The sequence below is a fragment of the Nicotiana tomentosiformis genome, chromosome 9 (genome assembly GCF_000390325.3).
Source record: "Nicotiana tomentosiformis chromosome 9, ASM39032v3, whole genome shotgun sequence".
In the NCBI taxonomy this organism is placed as follows: Eukaryota; Viridiplantae; Streptophyta; class Magnoliopsida; order Solanales; family Solanaceae; genus Nicotiana; species Nicotiana tomentosiformis.
Genome location: NC_090820.1, coordinates 48,268,294 through 48,290,295, shown reverse-complemented (window position 1 = coordinate 48,290,295; position 22,002 = coordinate 48,268,294). Strand labels below are relative to the sequence as shown.

The following is a 22,002-nucleotide window of genomic DNA, read 5'->3' as shown; positions in this document are numbered from 1 at the left end:
AGTTGGATGGTTTGAACCAGGAGAGGCTCGGTTGTTGGGTACCTATTTGGTACAGGATGCCTTGGATAAGGTCAAAATTATTCAGGATCGACTTCGCACAGCTTAGTCTAGGCAAAACAGTTATGCCGACCGTAAAGTTCGTGATATTGCATTCATGGTTGGAGAAAGAATATTGCTCTGGGTTTCACCTATGAAAGGTGCAATGAGGTTCGGAAGGAAGGGCAAGTTGAGCCCCAGGTATATTGGACCCTTTGAAATTCTTGAAAGGGTGGGTGAAGTAGCCTACAGGCTTGCATTACCACCTAGTTTATCAGTGGTTCATCCGGTATTTCATGTGTCTATGCTCCAAAAATATCATGGTGATCCGTCCCATGTGTTAGATTTCAGTTCAGTCCAATTGGACAAAGATTTGACTTACGAGGAGGAGTCGGTGGCTATTCTAGCCCGGCAGGTCCGACAGTTGAGGTCTAAGAATTAACCTTCAGCTCAGGTTCAATAGAGAAGTCAGCTGGTAGAGGCATCTACCTGGGAGTCCGAGTCGGACATGCGGAGTAAATATTCACACCTTTTCTCCAGCTCAAGTACTTTTTCTAACTCCGTTAGAGGACGAACGTTTGATTTAGAGGTGGAGAATGTGATGACCTAAAATGTCATCTTTAAAGTTAATTATTAATTCTGTGTTCTAAGACCTCAAAAAGAACTATTTATTATTCCTTGAATTACGTGCACAATCCGTACAATTTTCCGGAATATTTTTATAGAAAAATGGATTAAAATGTGAAATAGAGCCTTAGAACTCAACTAAGTTGACTTTGGTCAATATTTTGAGCAAACGGACTCAGATCGGTGTTTTGATAGTTTCAGTAGCTCCGTATCGTGATTTGGGACTTGGGCGTATGCCCGGAATTTAATTTGAAGGTCCCTATCTCAAGTTATGACCATTTAACAGAAACTAGTAATTTAAAGGCTAAAGATTTCCATGTTTGACCACGGGGTTGACTTTTTAATATCGGAGACGAAATCCGATTCTGAAAATTTGAATAGCTCCGTTATGTCATTTATTACTTGTGTGCCAAATTTAAAATCATTCCGGATTCATTTAATATATTTTGGCACGAGATTTGCAAATTGAAATGTTTGAAACTCTTAAGTCCGAATCAAGGTGTGAATTGTAATTTTGATGTTATTTGATGTGATTTGAGGTCTCGACTAAGTTCATATGATTTTTTAGAACTCGTTGGTTTAATTGGTTAAGGTCCCGGGGGGCTCGGGTGGATTTCGGGTGGTTAACGGAATTTAATTTTGACATTTCAAGAACATTCGACGTCGTTTATTCAAGAATAAGTGGTATCCCATTAAGAAAATGAATTCAGAATTCAGTTGTGATTAAAGCATTAGATCCGTATTGAAATTTTGGAGGCATAGCAAAAAGAATCGTCGAATTCGGACATCGTATGAGAGAGTTATGCCCATTTTCGTGTCAGGAAAGATTTTTCATAGCCGCCAGCGCCCAGGGTGGCGTGGGGCACTAGCCCTGGCGCTGGGACTTATTGGTGTTCTGGAAATTGTGCCATAGGCAGCTCCCCACGCTACCTATGACGCTCGAAAATGTTAAAACCCCATAAAACGGGGAGTTTAGCCATTTTACTCATTTTTGAGTTTGGGGAGCTCAGTTTTGGCGATTTTCACGGGGAAAAATTGGGATAAGTGTTCATTATCTTATATTGATTATATTTCATGATTGCATACTCATTTACATCATGAATCCATAAATTTAAGAAAGAAAAATTAGATTTTTACAAAATCTTCCAAAAATATAAAACGAAGATTTGAAGGTCATTCCGATGTCGAAATTTGATAATTTTTATATGGTTGGACTCGTCTTGGAATGGGTGTTCGGATTTCGTAAGTTTTTTCTGAGATTTGAGACGTGGGCCCCACTGTTAATTTTTAAAGTGAATTTCAGATTTTTATCCGTCTAATTAGTAAATTCATATGGAATTAATTCCTACGATTTGTATTGAGTACATCGAATTGTTTGTGAATAGATTTGAAGCTTTTGGAGAAGAATTTAAAAGGAAAAGTTGTGGTCGAGTAATTTATTGGAATTTACAAAGCGAGGTAAGTGTCGTGGTTAACCTTGACTTGAGGGAATAGAACCCTTAAATTATTTGTTATGTGAAATGCATGTGAACGGCGTATAGGCGAGGTGACGAGTGTCTATACGTCGTCAAATTAATTGTTTGTATAATTACTTTAAAAAAAATCATAAATCATTTTAAAATATGAATTAATTATTATAATAATTATTTCTCTCCTATTCTTTGTTAAATATTAAATCTTGAATTCCTGCAATAATTGCTACATATTTATTTGATTTATGTGCATTTATTGCTACTTGACATTTATCATATTAAATATTAAACTGCCTATTTTCTCCCTAATTTCCGTAATAATTTGCTATTTGTCATTGTTTGTTTTATAGTTAATTCATAACGGTTGTATGCTTGTTGTCTTATAATTTTATATTAATTGTTGCATCTATTGGGGAAATTTCTTCTATAAGAATTGGTAAATAAATATGTTGGAGGAGCGAGTTGCATGCCGCAACAGAATTGATTGAAATGGATATATTGGAGGATCGGGTTGCACGCCGCAACAGACTTATTAAAAGTCCATATTGGAGGATCGGGTTGCATGCTGCAACAGACTAATTAAAAAGTTGATATATATATATATATATATTGGGGGATCGGGTTGTACGCCGCAACAGACTTGATTAAAAAGGAATATATTGGGAGAGCGGGGTGCACGCTACAACAGAATTTAATGTGAATATATTGTGAGAGAGGGTTGCACGCTGCAACAGAATTGATGAAAATAATAATGGATTATGACTGTTGAGTTGGCTTCAAGTATTATAAATGAGTACCTTATTTATTCTATTATTTGTTGTTGTTATTAATATTACATACAGGTTAATGTAAGTGAACCGCCTTAGCCTCGTCACTACTTCGTTGAGGTTAGGCTCAACACTTACCAGTACATGGGGTCGGTTGTACTGATACTACACTCTGCACTTCTTGTGCAGATTTCGGAGTTGGTCCCAGCGGCATACCATAGACTTGCTTGGATTTCAGCTTCTCAGAGGAGACTTGAGGTATAACTGCATGGCGTTCGCAGTTCTGAAGTCCCCGTCTATTTTATTTTAGCTGTGTATTTGCTTTCAGACAATTTTATCTTATTCGAACCTTTATTTGTATTATTCTAGAAGCTCGTGCACTCGTGACACCAATTCTGGGATGGTATTTAGATACCGTTATTGTTATGGATTATTCACTGCATTTTAGCCTTACTTCCGCATTTGTTTCTTTTTTATTAATAAATTTTAATTTTTTTTAAATGGATAATATTATTCTAACGTTGGCTTGCCTAGCAAGTGAAATGTTAGGCGCCATCAAGATTCGAAGGTGGGAATTTCGGGTCGTGACACTTTCACAAGGACTTATAAATCTTAAAAAAATATTATCTGCTCAATCAACATAACAAAATCCTTTACGTTTGTAACTCAAGTTAGTTTTCACGAGGATTATGAATCTAATAAAAATTTGCTACTCTAAGTTTTTTAGTTTTCTACTCGGTATGCTACTTGTATTGGGGTTAATTAAATTCGATTTTGCGTCGGAAAGTCTCACATTAACAAAGACAATTTTATACCTAGGGCTTAAATTCAATACCTTTGGTTAAGGTCGGATCTGCTAGATTTACAATTGTTGAAGGAGTTTTTCAAGTAGCACTGCAATGAGATTAAAACTTTTTTCAGAGTTTGAATCTTATTTGAAAACTTAATTAATCAATGATTTATAATATATTAACAACTATCTTTTTCGTTAATACAATTTCTTTTTTGGTTTACAACAGTCATATATTTTTTTAATAAAAAATCTATAAAACCCAAACGGGGCAGTGACCAAAAAAAAGTGATGTTAGATTCTACTCTTTTATTTTAAATTGATCTAGATTCTCAAATTTTTACTTTTAAAAAATTAATGACAACAAAATTCAATTTAATTGAATTTTGTTTTCATGAAAAAAGAATAATAGATAAATAGATTATGACAATATCATATAAGTACATGGATTAGGTATTCTTAAAGTTTCTTTCTTAATTTTTAAGAAAAGTAGAAAATAAATACAATAATATTAACACATGTATGAGGAAAAAACAGGTAGAACTTTTTCTTTATTGAGTTTCCTAAATAGGCTCGACATTTATCATTTTCAGAAACTTACATACATTTATCATTACTCTCAATTTTATAACTTAGATACACTTTTAATTATATATGAGATATTTTAAAATTTTACGCTCGTGCCTTCACACTAGTATTAATTAATAATGTAAAATAATCAACATCTAACGGCAACTAAATGACGATAATTATTGACACGCGAGTTTCGTTATGTTTTAGATCATTCCATTATGCTCTTTAAATCTTGATGCGTACTAGTTATCCACATCATCTTGTTCCACTAGTTAAAAAATTTCCGTTGAACTATTAAATCTCATAAAACTCTTGTGCCACTAAACTCTATCATTACCTGAATGAACATGAAATATACCATGCTAAGATTAGTTGATTTTGAAAATATAATCATATTCATTTATCATACCTGATAAGGCTAAATACACATAGTTTATCTTGATAGGTCTTTCTATTTGAAATTGTGACAGATTATATTTTTCCTTATCTCTAGGATTCTCCTATGTATAACAAACTCTCTCATCTACTGCTATTGTATCTATTTATACAGCTCTGTTGTACTTAATAAGAATAGAAGCCTTTCACAATTCAATCTCTTATCTTATATGGTATCAAGAGCCTTCTAAAAACTCACACGAGTTGCTCCTTTTTTTTTTTTTAGAATGTGTGATTCACATACCCACTCTTCAGCCACCTCGTCTACTTCCCCCACTGTCACAATCAGTCATGGGAATATTGCTCAGTTATCCCAACTAATTTCATTCAATTCAGCATCCCAACTCCCCTTCAAATTGCAAGGGAGTTCCAATTACTCTACTTGGAAATTACAAGTCATAACTCTTCTCTTTGGTTATGATCTTCTTGGGTATGTGGAAGGGTCACTTCCCCCTCCATCTGTGCATATCCAAGATGGAGCAAACAATGAATATCCCAACTCCGCGTTCAAGCTTTGGCAGAGACAGGATAGCCTTGTCCGCAATGTTATCATGGCCTCAGTCGATCCTACAATCGCTTTTCTAATTGCACATGTTGCCACTACCAAACACGCTTGGAAAATTCTTCAAATTACTTATGCTAACTGTGAGCACCTAATTTTTTACCACATTTAGATTTTCTATCACTTTTAATATTTAAAAAGGGGTGTGACACCAACAAATCCCAGTCACGCATCTTAAACCTGTGTGACACTCTTGCAAATCTCAAACGAGACTCACGCTCCATTAGTGAGTACATAAAGGATATTAAATCCATTTCAGAGTATCTCGCATCCAGTGGCTCACCTCTATCAAATGAGGAACTTGTCATCAACATCCTAAGTGGTCTAGGATCTGAGTACAAAGAACAATATGCTGCTATAAGGGCTCGAGATAACCTAATATCATTTGAAGAGCTCTATGACAAATTGCTTGCGCATGAGATATTTATTAAACACTCTGAGCCAAAGCTTGAAACCCCAATCATCACTACCCAGTTTCATCAAAAATCAGCCAACACAAAGTTAAAATTCAGGAACTATAATCCAAGCAACAACCGCAAGGTTCCCATTCCGAACATCTCAACCAATCAACGCACCAACTCCTTCCAGAATTCCAACTCCTTCCACCCCAACAATTGTGGCAACCAACAGAGAGTCCAATGCAAAATATGTGACAAATTTGGGCACATCGCCAAAGTCTGTCGCTCAAAATCACAGTCTACTTGAGGCTCAAGCCAACTTCACCAACCGCATATCTTATGCATCTAATCCCTCAAACAATTGGATTGTTGACTCTGGAGCATCACACTATATCAAAAATAATTCACAATCTCTACAAGCCGCAACATAATTCCCTGACACTGATGAAATAATTGTTGGAGATGGAAAAACTATTCATATTAGTTACACTACACTTTCTTAATCCAATAATTCTTTTAAGTTACAGAATGTTCTTTGTTCCCCTTATATAAAGAAAAAACTAATCTCTGTTGCTCAATTTTGTCGTCAAAATCTAACATCCATTGAATTTTTCCTTACTCTTTTGTTGTGAAGGATTTGAGCACGGGGGCATGTCTTCTGCAAGATCGGAGTAAAGGTGATCTCTACGAATGGCCACCAACCAGTGTCTCACCCCCTTCACCACAAGTCAACTTTGCTACTCGAACATCACCGTCCTTGCACCTTTGGCATGCTCGTCTTGGTCACCCTCAACCTCGTATCACCAAAGCATGTGTGTCCTCATTCAAGCTTCCAGTGTCAAATAATGATCCTTTTACCTTTTGCAATTCATGTCTATGTAATAAAAGTCATCGTTTACTATTTGGTGATAACTCTATCTCTAGTTCTAAGCCATTTGATGTAGTTTATTCAGATGTTTGGGGTCCATCTCCAATTCCCTCTTTCGACAACTTTCGATTCTATGTTATATTTGTTGATCATTATACAAAGTATACTTGGTTGTTCCCGCTCAAAAAATAAATCATATGTTAAAAGTATTTTTATCAACTTCACTCGAATGATTCATAATCAATTTAGTGCATCCATCAAGACACTATACACAGATGGAAGAGGTGAATACATTGGTCTTAAATCTCTCTTACTGAAAATAGGTATTCAACATCTCATGAGTCCTCCATATACTCCTCAAATAGTTGGAACTGCTGAAAGAAAACATAGACATGTCGTTGACACTGCCCTGACCTTACTTCATCATGCCTCGGTACCACTCAAATTTTGGTCCATTGCATTCTAAACTGCAATATTCCTCATTAATCGACTACCAACACCTTTGCTCAACTTAAAATCACCATTTCAGTATCTATTCAATACCACACCTAATCATCACAAGCTGCGAATTTTTGGTTGTCTTTGCTATCCTTGGCTTAAACCTTACTGTAGCTCCAAATTTGATACAAAATCAAAACCTTGTGTCTTTAAGGGATACTCCTCTGTCACTAACAGTTTTGCTTGCCTAGATCTCTCTACCTCAAAAGTTTTTCTCTCGCGACATGTTGTCTTTGTCGAACATATTTTTCCATTCAAGTTGAACTTCCATTCCCTTGATCGCGCTTCAACCTCCAACTTGGAGTCTTGGCACTATCCAGTAGCTTCCTCCTCCTTAATTTCCCTACCTTGTACCAATGAATCATGCATTCCACCTCCTATACCTCAAGACATCGACCTGGTTGTCCCAAGGACTACTTAAGAGATCACTGCAACTCCAACTACTACAGAGGACGTCTCATCCAGTACTGATGTAAGTACCTCAACTAATTCACCCTCACCCTCTACTTCAGGCATGCCCACCACTATGTCTCATGTTGCACAATCTCCTTTGTCTCCACCACAACCTTTGCCACCTGCTCCTACTCACTCTTTGGTCACGAGATCCTAGAACAATATCTTCAAACCAAAAGTTGTCTTTGACTATCTTGCTATCTCTTCCACAAAACTGCTTCCTTTTGCTCCGACAACTTTTGCCCAAGCAAACAAGTATCCCGAATGGAAAACAGCCATGAAGGATGAATTTACTGCCCTTATGAGAAACTCCACTTGGACTTTGGTTCCTCATCTCCATCTCAAAATGTAGTTGGTTGCAAGTGGGTTTATCGTGTCAAGCATAAACCTGATGGGTCTGTGGATCGCTACAAAGCGAGATTAGTTACAAAGGGTTTTCATCAATGACATGGTGTAGACTTTCATTCCACCTTTAGTCTTGTGATCAAACATACTACAATACGTTTAATTCTTGTACTTACGGTGTCGTTCAAGTGGCCCTTGCGACAATTAGATATGAACAATGCCTTCTTACAAGGTACACTTCATGAAATTGTCTACATGAATCAACCACCCAGTTTTAAGGATCCTAAATTTCCACAACATGTATGCAAGCTTCATAAGTCAATATATGGACTTCGTCAAGCACCTAGGGCATGGTACAACGAGCTCAAATACCTTCTGTCATATGGTTTTCAAAGGGCTAAATCTGATGACTCATTATTCCTAAAATGCACTACCAGCTCATTACTTTTTGTGATGGTCTATATTGATGATATCGTTGTCACTGCTTCCAACTCTTCTCATGTCCAAACTACCATCAAACTACTAGGTGACAAGTTTTCCATTAAAGATCTTGGTTCTTTACATTTTTTCCTTGGTGTTGAAGTTTTGCAGCATGCTCATGGTTTGGTTCTCGCCTAAAGCAGCTTCATCGCTGATCTTCTGGAAAAATCTGGCATGCTTGATGCGAACAGTGTTAGCACTCCGATGTCAACCAATGAACCTCTTTCACTTGATGATGGATCATCATCTGCAGATGCCAAGTTATACAGGCAGATTATTGGTTCCTTACAGTATCTAACATTCACTCGTCCAAATATATATTTTGTAGTGAACAAACTTGCTCAGTTTCAGCATCGACCAAGCCTGAAACATTGGCAAGCAGCCAAGAGACTTCTACGCTACTTGAAGGGTACCATTACTTATGGTCTTTACTTTACGCCCACTTCTTTCAAGTTGCTAGCTTACTCAAATGCTGATTGGGGTGGTCTACCAGACACCAGGCACTCAACTTCTGCCTATGTTATATTTCTTGGCAATAATCTAATATGTTGGTGCTCCAAAAAGCAACGCATATTTGCTAGATCGTCTACTGAAGCAGAATATAGGGTTGTAGCTGAGCTTAATTGGATCACAAATTTACTGAAGAAATTGCACGTTTCCATGTCCAGCCCTCCTAAGGTACTCTGTGGCAATATTGGTGCTACCTATTTAAGTCGAAATCCAGTCTTTCACAGTCGAATGAAGCATGTGGCTATTGATTTCCACTTTGTCCGTGATCAAGTAGAAAGAAATGAGCTTTCAGTGAGTCACATACCTACTGGGAATCAACTTGTTGATGCTTTGACAAAGGCACTGCCTAAACGATCATTTGGACAATTCATTCACAAGATTGGCTTCAAGGAGATTGAGCCCATATTGCGGGGGCATGATAAGGCTAAATACACATAGTTTATTTTGATAGGTCTATGTATTTGAAATTGTAACAAATTATATTTTCCCTTTATCTCTAGGATTCTCCTATGTATAACAAACTCTCTCCTATTTATACAACTCTGTTATACTCAATAAGAATATAAGCCTTTCACAATTCAATCTCTTATTTTATAATACCTATATTTCATTTTCAATATCCTAACATCAACTTAGATAAGAATATGATATGTTATAGGTGGCCAATGCTATACCAGAATATAATAACCAGAAATTCGCAATAATGGAGAAGATTTTGGTAAGACGAGAAATTCATGTGAAACTAGTAGTTAAAGGGATAAAATCATTTAAATCGAGGAACTTTTCTAGTAAAAAGCTTAAGTCTTCATTCACAAACTCGAAATCAATAGAAGGAAATGAAGAGCGCAACTTTGATTTTGTAATTGGTTGTTTTAGCCAACATAGCATTCAAGGATTTCCTACAAAAAGTTTTATTAGCCTATAAAAGCAATCAAAGATTTTCTTGAATGCTACCATCAAAATTTAAAAGACAAGCTTCTCTTTCCAGATGTTTCAAATACATGAATCATTTCAATAGTTGATGAGCCCAAAATGAGCTTCCTAGGATGACAACTCCATAACAAAGCTTCCAAAAAAGTTGGGCAATCCTCATATAACTTTATACTGACACTAGTTAATTTATCCGCGCGGTAAAACACGTGTTTTAGCCAATGTAGTTGATATCAATGAAGAGGATTTTATATTTTCAAAAAATAAAATAAAAATTTCAAATAAAAGTACCGCATTTTTAATTTTGTAATCTTATAATGACAAAGTTCTCAAGGAACAATTGGCTACTTAATTAGAGAAGATAAATTAATGTTCATGTTAAAATAATGAATATTCATTAGTGATTATATTTAGAGGTCAAAATCTAAGAAGAAAATGGAACAAACTTATATTTTTTCTCTCCTGAAACTTGTAACAATATAAGAAGTAAAATCATATAGTGATGAAATCATGAAGGGGGCAGTTTGACTTTGTTCTGTCCAATAGTTTTGCAATATTAAAGAGTAGACGATGTAAAATGAAGGACAGAGATAACATTTATTTTCCTACGAATACTTAGAATGCCTCACAAGCTGTGTCGGAAAGAAAGGTTACGGGAAGGAATATGCAGAATGCCTAAACTAAAATAAATCATCAATTAGTCCATTATTTTACGAGCAGCAATGCTGTCACTAATTATCACAATCGTGAATAGAAATGAAATAAAGAAACTACACTTGGATAACTAAAAGACTAAAAACAGGTAAAGAATATAATTTTAAAAATAAGGAAAGAAGAATACCGAAAAAAGTTGTTGAAACCTAACCGTTTAATTGTGTTTTTTAGTCAATCTCTATCCTTACCGAATGCTTAAGTGAAGAGAAACTGAATCTATTTTGTGTCAACCTTCAATTTAGAATTATAACTAACCGAAAAAATCAATAATACAATAATGCCCACAATAAAGAAAAGTATAAGAAGGAATTTTCAACTGCAAAACCCACAAAGAAATAAAGGGAAGAAAATGGAGATAGGAGAAAAATAAACAGAAGAGACGCAGGATAAAAATTTTAAAAAGAAAAAAAAAATTGAAGATACGTAAGAAAAGCAAGTTGGTGCTTCAAAATTGCCAAATAGTGATACTGCATCTTTTGCAAGAGTATATGGAACGGGGTTAAAGGTGTTCTTTTGTAGTTGAAAATAATAGAATCAAGATTTAGGTGTTCTTTTGTAGTTGGAAATCATAGAATCAAGATTTAGGTGTTCTTTTGTAGTTGGAAATCATAGAATCAAGATTTGTATCAATGAGCTTTTGTAGTCTTACAATTTGCGGATAACTACCATTTGTCTTATTAAAAATGAATTTTGCTGGTTGGTTTCATCTCATGTGAATTACTCATAGTTACAAGAAAAGAAATTTCATTTTTCTCATTGACCTACATAACTTACACAACATGGATGTAGTAGCCCTAAATATAGACTAATTACCTCCTATAACATATCAAATTACTATCAATATAACGGAGTTAGTTTAATAGGCTTGCATAATAAGGATTTAGCAGAAATCTACATGCACAAGCTGAAGCATACTTGCTCCATACAAACACCTATAACCCTCGAGAATTTCACAAACATAAGAATTACAAATCATAAACCACTGCTAAAATTCATTACAGTTAAAAGTCTGAATAATCAAAATAGTATCCATGACCAAGCTTATTTTGGAATTAGGTCCATTCTAACTCTTAACGCTTCTTCTAAAACTAAACAACGATCAGTTTCTCTCTGACACAGAAGAAATGATCAGAATAGTAAGGTTAGAACCATTAGACGCGATATCTGATGTTGCTGTTACTGCTGCTGCTACTACCGGAAGGTCTAAAGCAACAAAGATGACCCTTCTTTTTCTTCTCACTGTTCCTCCTCCCGATATGGATGAAGTTCTTCAGTATGATCCCTGTGTTGCTCCTGGAAAATCTGCTCCTGGCTTTGTTTTTCTTTTCGTCGTCCAGTTTCAGCAAAATGTACTGAATTTTCTGAATCTCTAGCTGCAGCCGTCCAATCTTCTCAGACCCCTTTCTTGCCTGTTCTGAAACTCTCTTCTGACGGATATTCATCACCTCTTTCGAGTCTGCTGAAGCACTTCCTGTAGAATATGAGCTACTTTCCTCTGTACTCTTCATCAATTGGCTATTCAAATTCACCAGCTGTACGACCGTCTCCTCAACTTCTTGTAGCTGCTCCTTAACTGTTTCAAAATCGACATTTTTGGGCTTTCTGGCCTTTCTGTTTGACTCCAACTTTCTTCTCAGGTTATCAACAGTCATCTGAAGACTCATCAATTTCTCTGCATCAGAAGCAAGTCGCTGGAGAATCTTCTTGTTCATTTCTTGATTTGCCTCAGACGAGTTCATTGATAACTCTAACTTGTCCACACCCAACTCCTTCTCCACTTCTGACTCTGTAGGTGGATGTTTGCCCCTCCAATCCAAATTCCTGAATTGATTGTTCGAGGTAGGCCCCTCTGTTGGATGATTTGCCCGCTTCTTAAAATCCTTCATGCTACGACTGAGGCTGCTGCCTTCTGCAGATTCCCACAGCTCAAGCATCTGATCATCCACTCTCTCTGCCGCAGAAGTAGCTCTTCTAATTCTTTCCGGTGAGCTATCAGACACATGATCAAGTGGTATATCTTTCATTAGCGTCCCATTTTTTACTTCAAAGGACTTAGGCTTTGCTTTACGTCGATTACGGTCATCACCATGCTCATTCTGATGACCCCTCCTTCCTGCAAGCTCGTGTTTCTCTCGATCCGGAGTGTGCTGAGATTTTAATACCTCAATTTCACTAGCAGTACTATCTCGGACAGCCTTGATGTGTAACGGTTGATGCAAAATAGGCTTGTTCATATCTTCCACTACTTTCTCAACTGATTTAATCCTAGTCCTCAACTCCTGCAAATCAAAAACACCTTTTGGCACGATGGATTGACCATCTGTCAGCTTGTTGGAGCTAACTTGATCTGAATGAACCTCAACTTCAACACACTGCAAATGCAAGCAGCAAGAACAAATTTCAGTAAAAAGTTGGAGCTCATCGCTACATTCTCAGACTGAAACTTAAGAACAGGGTTGAGAACTTGGGAAATGCTGATGCTGTATATATTCTGGAGCACTTCATCAAATTTTCAGAACAAGATAGTTTTCAATGTACCCACAAGACAACTCCGCAATATAATACAATTTGTCAAAGGAATGTTTGTTCAACTAGATATCCTTTGACAATTTATTGCAGGCTATAAGCTTATGACTCTCGGAAAATATAAAAATGGTTTAGCCCTAAGACACGAGAAATCATGATAGAAACTCTTCACTGGAACTAGCTCATAAAAGATTTACAATCCTCAAGCAAGAATTTTAAAAGAAACTCTTGGCCAAGAATTGTATTAGGAAGTAAAGGAAAGATGCATTAAAAGTATATTTTCAATGACATATGGAGGAAATCTTTGAGCAATCAAATCACTAATTGATGTTTTAAAGCAACGGTCATGTACAGAAAGACCAGAATTCCATTCAAACCCAAACATAGATATATTGTTAGCTGTAGCAAATACTAAAATAAAAGAATAAAATTGCTTACATATGAGAAAGCTTATTACCTTTGATTCCTGAGAGCCAGCTAGATTAACTTTCATGAGGAGAAGAGCATTATGCTCAAGTGAAACAACGTCATCCCTCAGAGAAGCAATTACAGGAGCATGTGCATGTAACTGAGACTTCAGTTCTCCAATTTCACTCTGCATCAAATTAATTTTTCCTTTCATCCGTTCAATCTCCAAATCTTTGGAAGCATTTTTATCCTCAAGTCTCTCGCACACCTCAGTCAACTCATTCATTTTGTTTTCCAGCAGTACTTCGCGAACAGAGGAGATCTGGAGATCAAAATAGAAGGTTGCTGCCTCTACTTCCCATAGTTCAAATTCATAGTTCTTCTCTTGGAGCTCCGAACTTAAATATTCTTCTCGCATTCGTTGCGCTTCAATTTCTTCATGCAACTTACCCAGTTCAGCTACCAAGTTCATATTCACTTCCCGAAGGACTTCAATTTCTTGGCTTTGAGTAGTATTTGTATTTGATATTTCAACTATCTTCTTTTCTAGAATTTCATTTGTCTGCATGGATTCTTGACGGTCAGTTTTTAGTGCATCCAGAGTCCTACACAATTCTGAGTTCAAATTCTCAGATGTTATAAGCTTCTGATTGGCTTCCAAGAGCCCTGCTTCCTGCTTATCAAATAATTCTTTTCCAGTGGAAAGTTCCAACTTCAAATGACCGTTAGATTCCCTGACTTCATGGAGCTCCTCTTCTAGTCTTTGAACTGATTCCTTGAGGAGTAAGTTTTCAGTTTCCTTCATTTCCAGCCTCTCCTTCAATATGCCCATCTCCTTATCAAAGTCACTAATTACACCATAAAGATTGTGCATATCTTCACATACTGACTTCAGCTCGGCAGTTTTCTCACTACCAATACTCATCAAAACTGTTGAGAGATTGCTAAGAGCTATACTATCGAGTAAAACGGTATCATTTTCCTGCTCCACCGTCCATTTCTCCTCCCTGATCTCTGTGATTGTTTGCAACAAAGTTCTGTTCTCCTCAAGAACTTGAGAGTATTTCTTTTTTAATTCAACATAAGCTGTCTGCAACTGATCATGCTTGACGGACAGACTCCCAACTTCTGCATCAAGTACAGCTGTTAGTCGACTGCCCCTGCTCACTTCAAGTCCCAACTTCTTATTCATCTCTAGGAGTTCATGATTGTCTTTCTGCACTGTGACAAGCTTCTCCGCCATGACATCGAACTCCTCCTCTACAGATTTCTTCGCCGACTCAAGTTCCAGGGCCTCTGATTTCAGCTGTGCAAGTAGAGTTAGGAGAACAGAGTTTTCAACCAACACCTGCTGCTTATCATCCTCGCATTCTCCGAGCGAACATTTTAGATCCTCGATATTGCCCAAAATATGATGCAGAAAACTTTGTTCATTTTCGACCTTATCTTCAGATACAAAATAAGATTCATTGTCAAGGGCCTTGAAAACCTGATATATCCCCAGTCTCAGCCTTTCAATTTCGTCTAGCAAAAGCTCTGCTTCGACCTGCTGCTCAAGGCTCTCATTCTCTAACTCTGTAATCAGCTTGTCAGCCAATTTTGACGCCCCAACATGTTTCTGACACTCAACCAACAAAGTATAATTCTTTTCTTCCATGTCTTGTATGAATTTCTGCAGGATGAAAATTTCACACTGGGCTTTCACAGCTCTGTCGAGCTCCTCTTCAAATTCTTTGTTCCTCCACTTACTTTCTTCTTGTAGGAGATGAATATGGTTTTCCATACTAATTAATCGGGTCTCACTCTGATGAGAAAATTTGGCCCTTTCTTGTTTCTCCATTCCAACTGCAGCTCTTAGTTCTTCTACTTCTAAGCTAGTTGCTTTTTTGTCCTTCTCCAGGCAAGCATATTTTTCTTCCAATCCTGTAAATCTTGATTCCAGGTATTCTAGTCTCCGTTCAACGCTTTCTAACTGAAGAGCTAGGCTACCTCTTTCAGCAAGAAGATTGGACTTCTCATTCTTCAGCAATTGGCAGATTTCTTCTAAACCCTTGGATTTTTCCCTGAGACCTTCAAGTTCAACTTTTGCACCAAAAAGAGAGTTCTCAAGAACAGCATTTTTCTCTAGGAGTTTCTGCATGCTCTCAGTTATAATTTGCAACTGAGATAGCAAAGCGGATTTCTCAGCAACGAGGGTCGATTTTTCTCCATCGAGAATTTGGCAAGACTCTTGCAGCGCTTTCACCTTTTCCTGCGATCCCTGCAACTCCCCATTCACATCGGACAGGGAACTCTCCAAAACAGCCTTCTTTCTCAGAAGTTCATCCATATCCTCCAGCTTTTTGTGAAGGACTTCTTTCTCTACTTTGTCCTTATCAGAGATTATTCTCAGCTCTGAGCTTTCTTCCTGCAAGCTCTTTATTGAAGACTCAATACACTCAGGATTTAAACCTGCACCATTCACTTGCTCCACCAAAGCCTGGTAGCTCCTGTTTAGGCCCTTGATTTCCTCCTCCAAACATGAAATGTCTTGCTGAAGGTTGTTATTAAGTCCCACTTGTTCTGCAACCTCCTCTTCAAGTCTCATTTTCATCTTCCTCAGGCTAAGGATTTCATTTTCCAGATTCTCAAACGAGATGGTTGAGGACAATTTCAGTTCACTCAAGCTTTGGTTTTCATCCTTCACTCTCCGAAGTTCATCTTCCAGACTATTTTTGCTTGTTTCCATGTCCTTCAACAGTTGAAGGCCATTTTTGAGCTCCAAGGCCAGAGCTCTCTGCTCCTCTTGAGATTGAGAGTGCAAATTTTGCAAAGCCAAAAGTGTGGCTTCAATTTGGGCATGTCTTAAGTGCTCATATTGCAAATCACTTTGAAGTTTCTCCAGCTCCCTTTGCTTCTGAGAAAGCTCTTCATCTTTCATAGTTATCTTCGTCGCCAAGCTATCTGCCTCAGTGTGCAATGACTGATTTGATGTCTCAAGCAGAACACACTTCTCTTCGGCATTTCTAAGCCTAGCAGCGCCCGCCGAAAGCTCACCAGTAAGGCGTTTTACATCCTCTTGTGCACATAATAGTTCATGCTCAAGTTTGGATATTTTCTGCAGACAGTTTTTATACTCACGGACTGAGGCTTCTTTCTCCTCAGTTAGCTCCATAACCAGCCTTTTCAGTTTCTTGATCTCAATTTCAGCTCTATCAGCTTTCTCACTAAGAAGTCTGGATTCTTCCTGAGACGCCAAGAGTTTTTTCTCCAGTTCAGAAATCTTTTCCAAGCATTGTTTATACTGATGAAAGCAACAGTCTTTTTCAGACTCTAATTTACAGATCTCATTCCTCAGATGCTGAGTTTCGGTTTCTGCCTTAATTGCTCGCTCGTTTACTCCTTTTGTGTCTTCAAGTGCTTGAGAAGCCTTATCTTCCAAACTAGATATCCGTTCCAGATACTCCTTGTGTTTGCTCAAAGCAGCATCTCTTTCAGCCTCCAGTTTGATAAGGGATTCCCTCAACTTCTGAACTTCATTTCCAGCTTCACTAGCCCGTTCATTGAACTTAAAGGAGTCCTTCTGTGCAGTACTGAGATCCCTCTCTACAGCAGACAACTTTTCCAGGCATTGCTGATATTGCAGGAATGTAGTTTCTTTTTCCGCCTCCACACCAGCTAGGGCTTCTTTCAGCATTTGAATTTCCCCTTCAGCTTGACCTGCACGCTCTGATTCGGCGTCAACTTTGGCCTTGAGGTCTTGATTCTCATTTGATAATTCAGATACTTGAGAATGCAAACTTTGTACTTTTTCCTCTGAATTGCAGTCCAAACCTTTTTTCAATGTTCCCTCAAGGAACTTTGAATTCTTTAGCATTTCTTCTCCAGCCCCAAGCATCTCACACAACTGTTTTAGACCCCACTCACTTGTTCCCTTATCAGAATCTCCACTCTTCTTTACAGCATACATTCTTGATAGCAGTAACCCCACCGCATGCTGATTCAAGTCACCTGTATCTGGCAAAGCATGAGTAGGGCGCAACCCTTCAGGAGTATGTGGCTCTGCCTCCTGTGTGGAAAATCTCACTGGCGAATCTTCAAGAAGAAAGGGTACTTCATTGGGAAATGCCTCTGACAAGGTTTTTTGGGCCTGCTTAAGCTCGCCCGTTACATGGTCATATCTTTCAGCTAATGCTCGGTATGCCCTGTAAAACTCCTCGACTAATTTCATTAGCTCAGGCCTTTTCTTGTAGTACATTTCAGCCCTTCTTGCGAATGAATCAGCATCTTCTTCGATGAGCTTGATCATTGCCTTCACTTTAGAATCCATTTCTGTGAAAATAAGAAACAAAAACAGGTTTAATTCCTCATATTGGATGAGAAAATCTATTATAAAGAATTAATATATACTTTTCCTGTTAAACAAGCAGAACGTTTTTGTTAAATGCGGGGAGGAGACAAAATGCCACAGCATTATTCCACCAGCTTTTACAACTACTTAGATACCTTTTCCCATAATATATGCACAAATAATTGGTTAATAAATGGATAAATTAAATGTGCTATGCTGAGTGAAATACATGAGTTAGTTGAGGTTAGCAAGCATGGTTCCAATTGAAGTGTTTTTGCATATATTTCCATTAAGAGTTGGGTATTAATAAATACTTCCATTACAGGATACATGTATATTATACGGGAATAAAAAGGTAAGGCTCTCTATCACAGGCACTGGCACTAGGCAGGTGATGCACATACTGTTACATACACAAGAGAGGGAGGCAGTAGGATTTGAAAAGACTGGAGCGCCAATCTATAGGGAAACAGTAAAGACAAATTCTGCAAAAGTTTGGGAGGCAAAATTAATTTTTAAAGATATCTGAAATTCACTCTCTTTAACAAAATGAAGATATTTTAAATTTTGAGAATCAAATGTTGAATGAAATCGGTCCTTCTTCTCTGCCACTGCTACTAAGGACATATGGGTTTGCCTACCTACTTACTAAAGATCATGAGAATGGGCTATTCAATCAAAAAGGAAAAGCCCCTATTTAGTTTCACAAGCCATTGCCATTACCAATAAACCTAAAAGAAAAGATTTTAGTTTGTGAAAAGTTTAGAAGGCAGCCCATATCACCCCTTACTAAAACAATTCGGCCTCGGGAAAGAGGGACAGTAACATGAAGACTAGCTAGAACATAGATTCAAGGCAAGTCCCTGAATGTTAGTCTTGTTTTTGGGCAGAAAGATAAGTTATGTAGACACTCCAAGAATTTTGTGCAAAAATAACCTATAGTAGAGAAGGCAATGGAACAATGAAACACATTTTAAATACTCTGGTGAAAAACCTCTCAATTGGAAAAACTCAAAAAACTTGCAGGTAACCAATTCCCAAGCATAAGCTACATGTACACATCATATACATATGCCCCAAAATGGCCACATTGTTAAGTACAGATTCTTATGGTAAAGGCATAAAGCAAGACACAAGGAAAAGCATTTGAAAAGTATGATCTGAGCGTGCATGAAACCTTTTACCACAATATAACAAAATCATGGTAAGACCAACACGGAACAAATATATTTGTTTCTCTTTGATGCTTTGATGATATATTTTTTCCTTCTCAAAATATAAATGCACGAAGCAGATGGTATCAAATCCAACTATCATATTATATTCAAGTGTAACCATCCTGTATTGCATAGACGTTACTTTTTTGTGATCCAAATAAAAATCACAACACCAAATATTCTATTAAGGACAGTAGAAATCTATTTCTTCCGAGGAAAATGAGCCCATAAAAATATTAAGAACTAAGCAACTTCTGCAAGGCCAAGGAGAACAAAAACAAAAGTAGAGCCAAGTACAGAGGTACTCACCAGTAAGATTCTCTTGAAGCCATTTTGAGTTCTTTGGGATATGACTATCCCACCACCAAGAGTACTTGCGCCTGGAGTCCGAATGTTTCAAGGTTGCCATGACTCCAGCAAAGAACAAGAAAACTACTGGATTTATCCTTGGAATTTTATGCCAGTAATAGAAATGATGGATCCCAAGCCAATATCAAACTTTAAATTGCTCGACTACCAAGCCCCTATAGGAAAAGAGAACAGATTAAGAAGAAAGCATACAAAACCAATTTTGGGTGTACAGGATCAAGGCCTAGGAATGAAAATCATGTGAAATGGGCATTGAAGTTTATTACATCATTGCAAAATACCTGTTTTGTGCCTCTGGGGTCTGCCAAGCACAAACCAGAGGTGCAGCTCCAATTACTTTTCAACTTAAAAGTTTCAATGCCTGTGCATCAAAAGCAACCTGAACAGGAGAAGGAAGGGAAGGACTGACTGAGAATCAGGTCTCATACATTACAAACTGCGCTATAAGCCAGAAATATCTCAAAAATATGAAAGAATTCTCAATTTGTTAGACAAGTATATCTCATAAAGATTAACTACTGTGCACATCATAATTTAACAGTATGTTCCACAATTCACCAATTGACAAGACATATCAAATTCATACAAGAAAGGGAACATTCTAACTTCTAAGCAACCCCTAATTCTGATTAAGGCTTCATTAATAGACTTGTCAAGTAGCAAAATGAAAATGGAGAAATTTTCATTAACTCTTAACTACCAAGATTCTTTTTTTCTGATAAGTAGACTCCTAATTGACAAGATTTACAAACCCCAACATGAAAATCACTTATTTTGAGCAAATGGGCACGAGTAAAACCACATAAAAAATCAATCTTTTTATGATTTGAATAAAAAAAACAAACCAGAAGAACAAAATCTGGAAGCAAAAAACTGTTTTAAAAAGTGTCATTGGTACCCACAACATCAAAATACAAAGCACTGTTCACATCAAGAACACTGACCCAATAAAGTGGAACAAATGATCCTCAATAAACAAGCAAAAAAATTGGATCTTTAAAACAAAACCAAATTCAGAAAGTTACCCAAGAACACAGAAATCTGAATGAATACCAGAAGCCTAATTAGCAGCTGTGATTGTCAAAACCAACTCAGCTGCTTCATTTTCTCTCACCCCATTTCCTTTCTTGCTCTCCCTTTCTCATTTACACACACACACACACACTTTTTATCCTCTAGTTGGTACTGTGTCAATGACCCAATGTGACAATCTGTAAACAAGTGCACCTTTGAATATAGGTTCAACTAGACACTGTGTATAACATATGTATAATCTTAGGATATAGGAGTACAAATTACATACATATATGTATTCTTATAATGGTGGTAAGTTGCTAGTTGGGGGGAGGGGTTCAGTGGGGGTGGTGGGGTTAAAAAAATTGACGTTGTGAAATGGAGTAAATGTTGTATCATAAAAAGGAAGTAATGATCTTTATCAATTTGTTTTCTTTAAAAAAGATTTTATTTGTTGAGATATTGTCGCCACTTTATAGGGTAATACAACTCTTGTATACTCATGACCAAGAATGGGGGTACTTAATTTTTGGACTAATATATCCTTTGCTTGGGATCTTAAAAATGCTCTTTCTTGGGTCTCATTCCATATTTGTATAATTTGTTTTCATTAATTTAGTCAAAATTAAAATCTCATGAGATTATGAGAACCTCTTTTTATGTGGCAGAAGCAAACCAGATCTTCTCTTTATTCTTTGCATTTTTATAAATGATACTCCGTATATTTGTTTAATTTTTAACACAAAGAACAAAGATTTTCTCTAAGTTAAAATTATTCCTTGTTTTGCTAAATCAACTTGGAAGCTTGATTCTCGTAGAATTTTAGCATTTGTTTGAGTGATAGTAGATACAAAGAATTCGCCAAAACAGAATTTTATAGCTAAATGCTCTAATTCATACAAGATTTAGCAACGGCAAGTTTTTAGGAACAACGACTGAAGTAATTAGTTTAAGTTCTCTTTTATTACTGAAAATAGTAAAAAAAAAAATCAAATTTTGAAGAAAGGCATTAATTAAAAGTGGAAGAAGAAATTCTAATCGTATAATATTATGTTGTAGATTTTATGTACCAACTACATATAATCTTTTCCAAATAAGGTAGGTTCATATCCTAACGTTCTAGTTCTGATTACTGTAAATCATATTTATATAAGGATTTTAAAGCTACTTCAACTGAAAAGCATAATTTTAGGAACATGCTAATGCTATTAATTAATTGATTTAAAATTTAAAAAGCTGCTAAAAAGTGAAAAGTGAGGGATGGAGGCTTTTGCAGGAGTAACAACTCACCTAACACAATTCTTTAAGGAAAATTTGATCTTTGGTCCGACAATTTCTCCTTTAGTTTTCTTGTAACATTCCATTAATTTATATTTATTTTTTTACACAAAATTGGTGTTATTTTTTCATTTTACACAATTTCTCTTCTTTTTTTCTTTTTTCTTTTATGGTTATTTGATTCAGATTCAGTTTTGATGGGATTTTGTTTAGCTTAAAGCATATGCATGCGTGAAAGCTTCGCTGGCTTATCAAATACTTAAAGCAAAAACAGATATGACGTTAACTTCATTTTCTTGCCAACTTCTACAAACAATTTCACCACCAAGTTATTAATTATTATCACGATTAAGCAAATCAATGTTATATTATTACCACATTGTATTTTGTTAATTTATACTT

The 22,002-nt window shown here is 36.6% G+C and overlaps 1 protein-coding gene across 3 annotated transcripts; it reads right to left on the bottom strand.

The window, feature by feature from the left end:
- Positions 1–11,406: 11,406 nt before the first annotated feature.
- On the bottom strand, positions 11,407–20,585 carry LOC104105570 (protein NETWORKED 1A-like). 3 transcript variants are annotated; one of them, XM_018773943.3, is made up of 5 exons: positions 20,334–20,585; positions 19,590–19,687; positions 19,249–19,463; positions 13,442–17,703; positions 11,407–12,830 (listed from the first exon to the last, which is right to left on the bottom strand). In XM_018773943.3, the coding sequence occupies exons 3-5, from the start codon at positions 19,346–19,348 to the stop codon at positions 11,610–11,612; spliced, it is 5,583 nt and encodes a 1,860-aa protein (XP_018629459.1). In that variant the 5' UTR covers positions 19,349–19,463; positions 19,590–19,687; positions 20,334–20,585; the 3' UTR covers positions 11,407–11,609. The 3 variants fall into 3 exon arrangements, with proteins under 3 accessions (XP_018629459.1, XP_070042357.1, XP_070042358.1); XM_070186256.1 differs by having other exon boundaries at positions 20,362–20,501; XM_070186257.1 differs by lacking the exon at positions 20,334–20,585 and adding an exon at positions 20,154–20,190.
- Between the last annotated feature and the right edge of the window lie 1,417 nt (positions 20,586–22,002).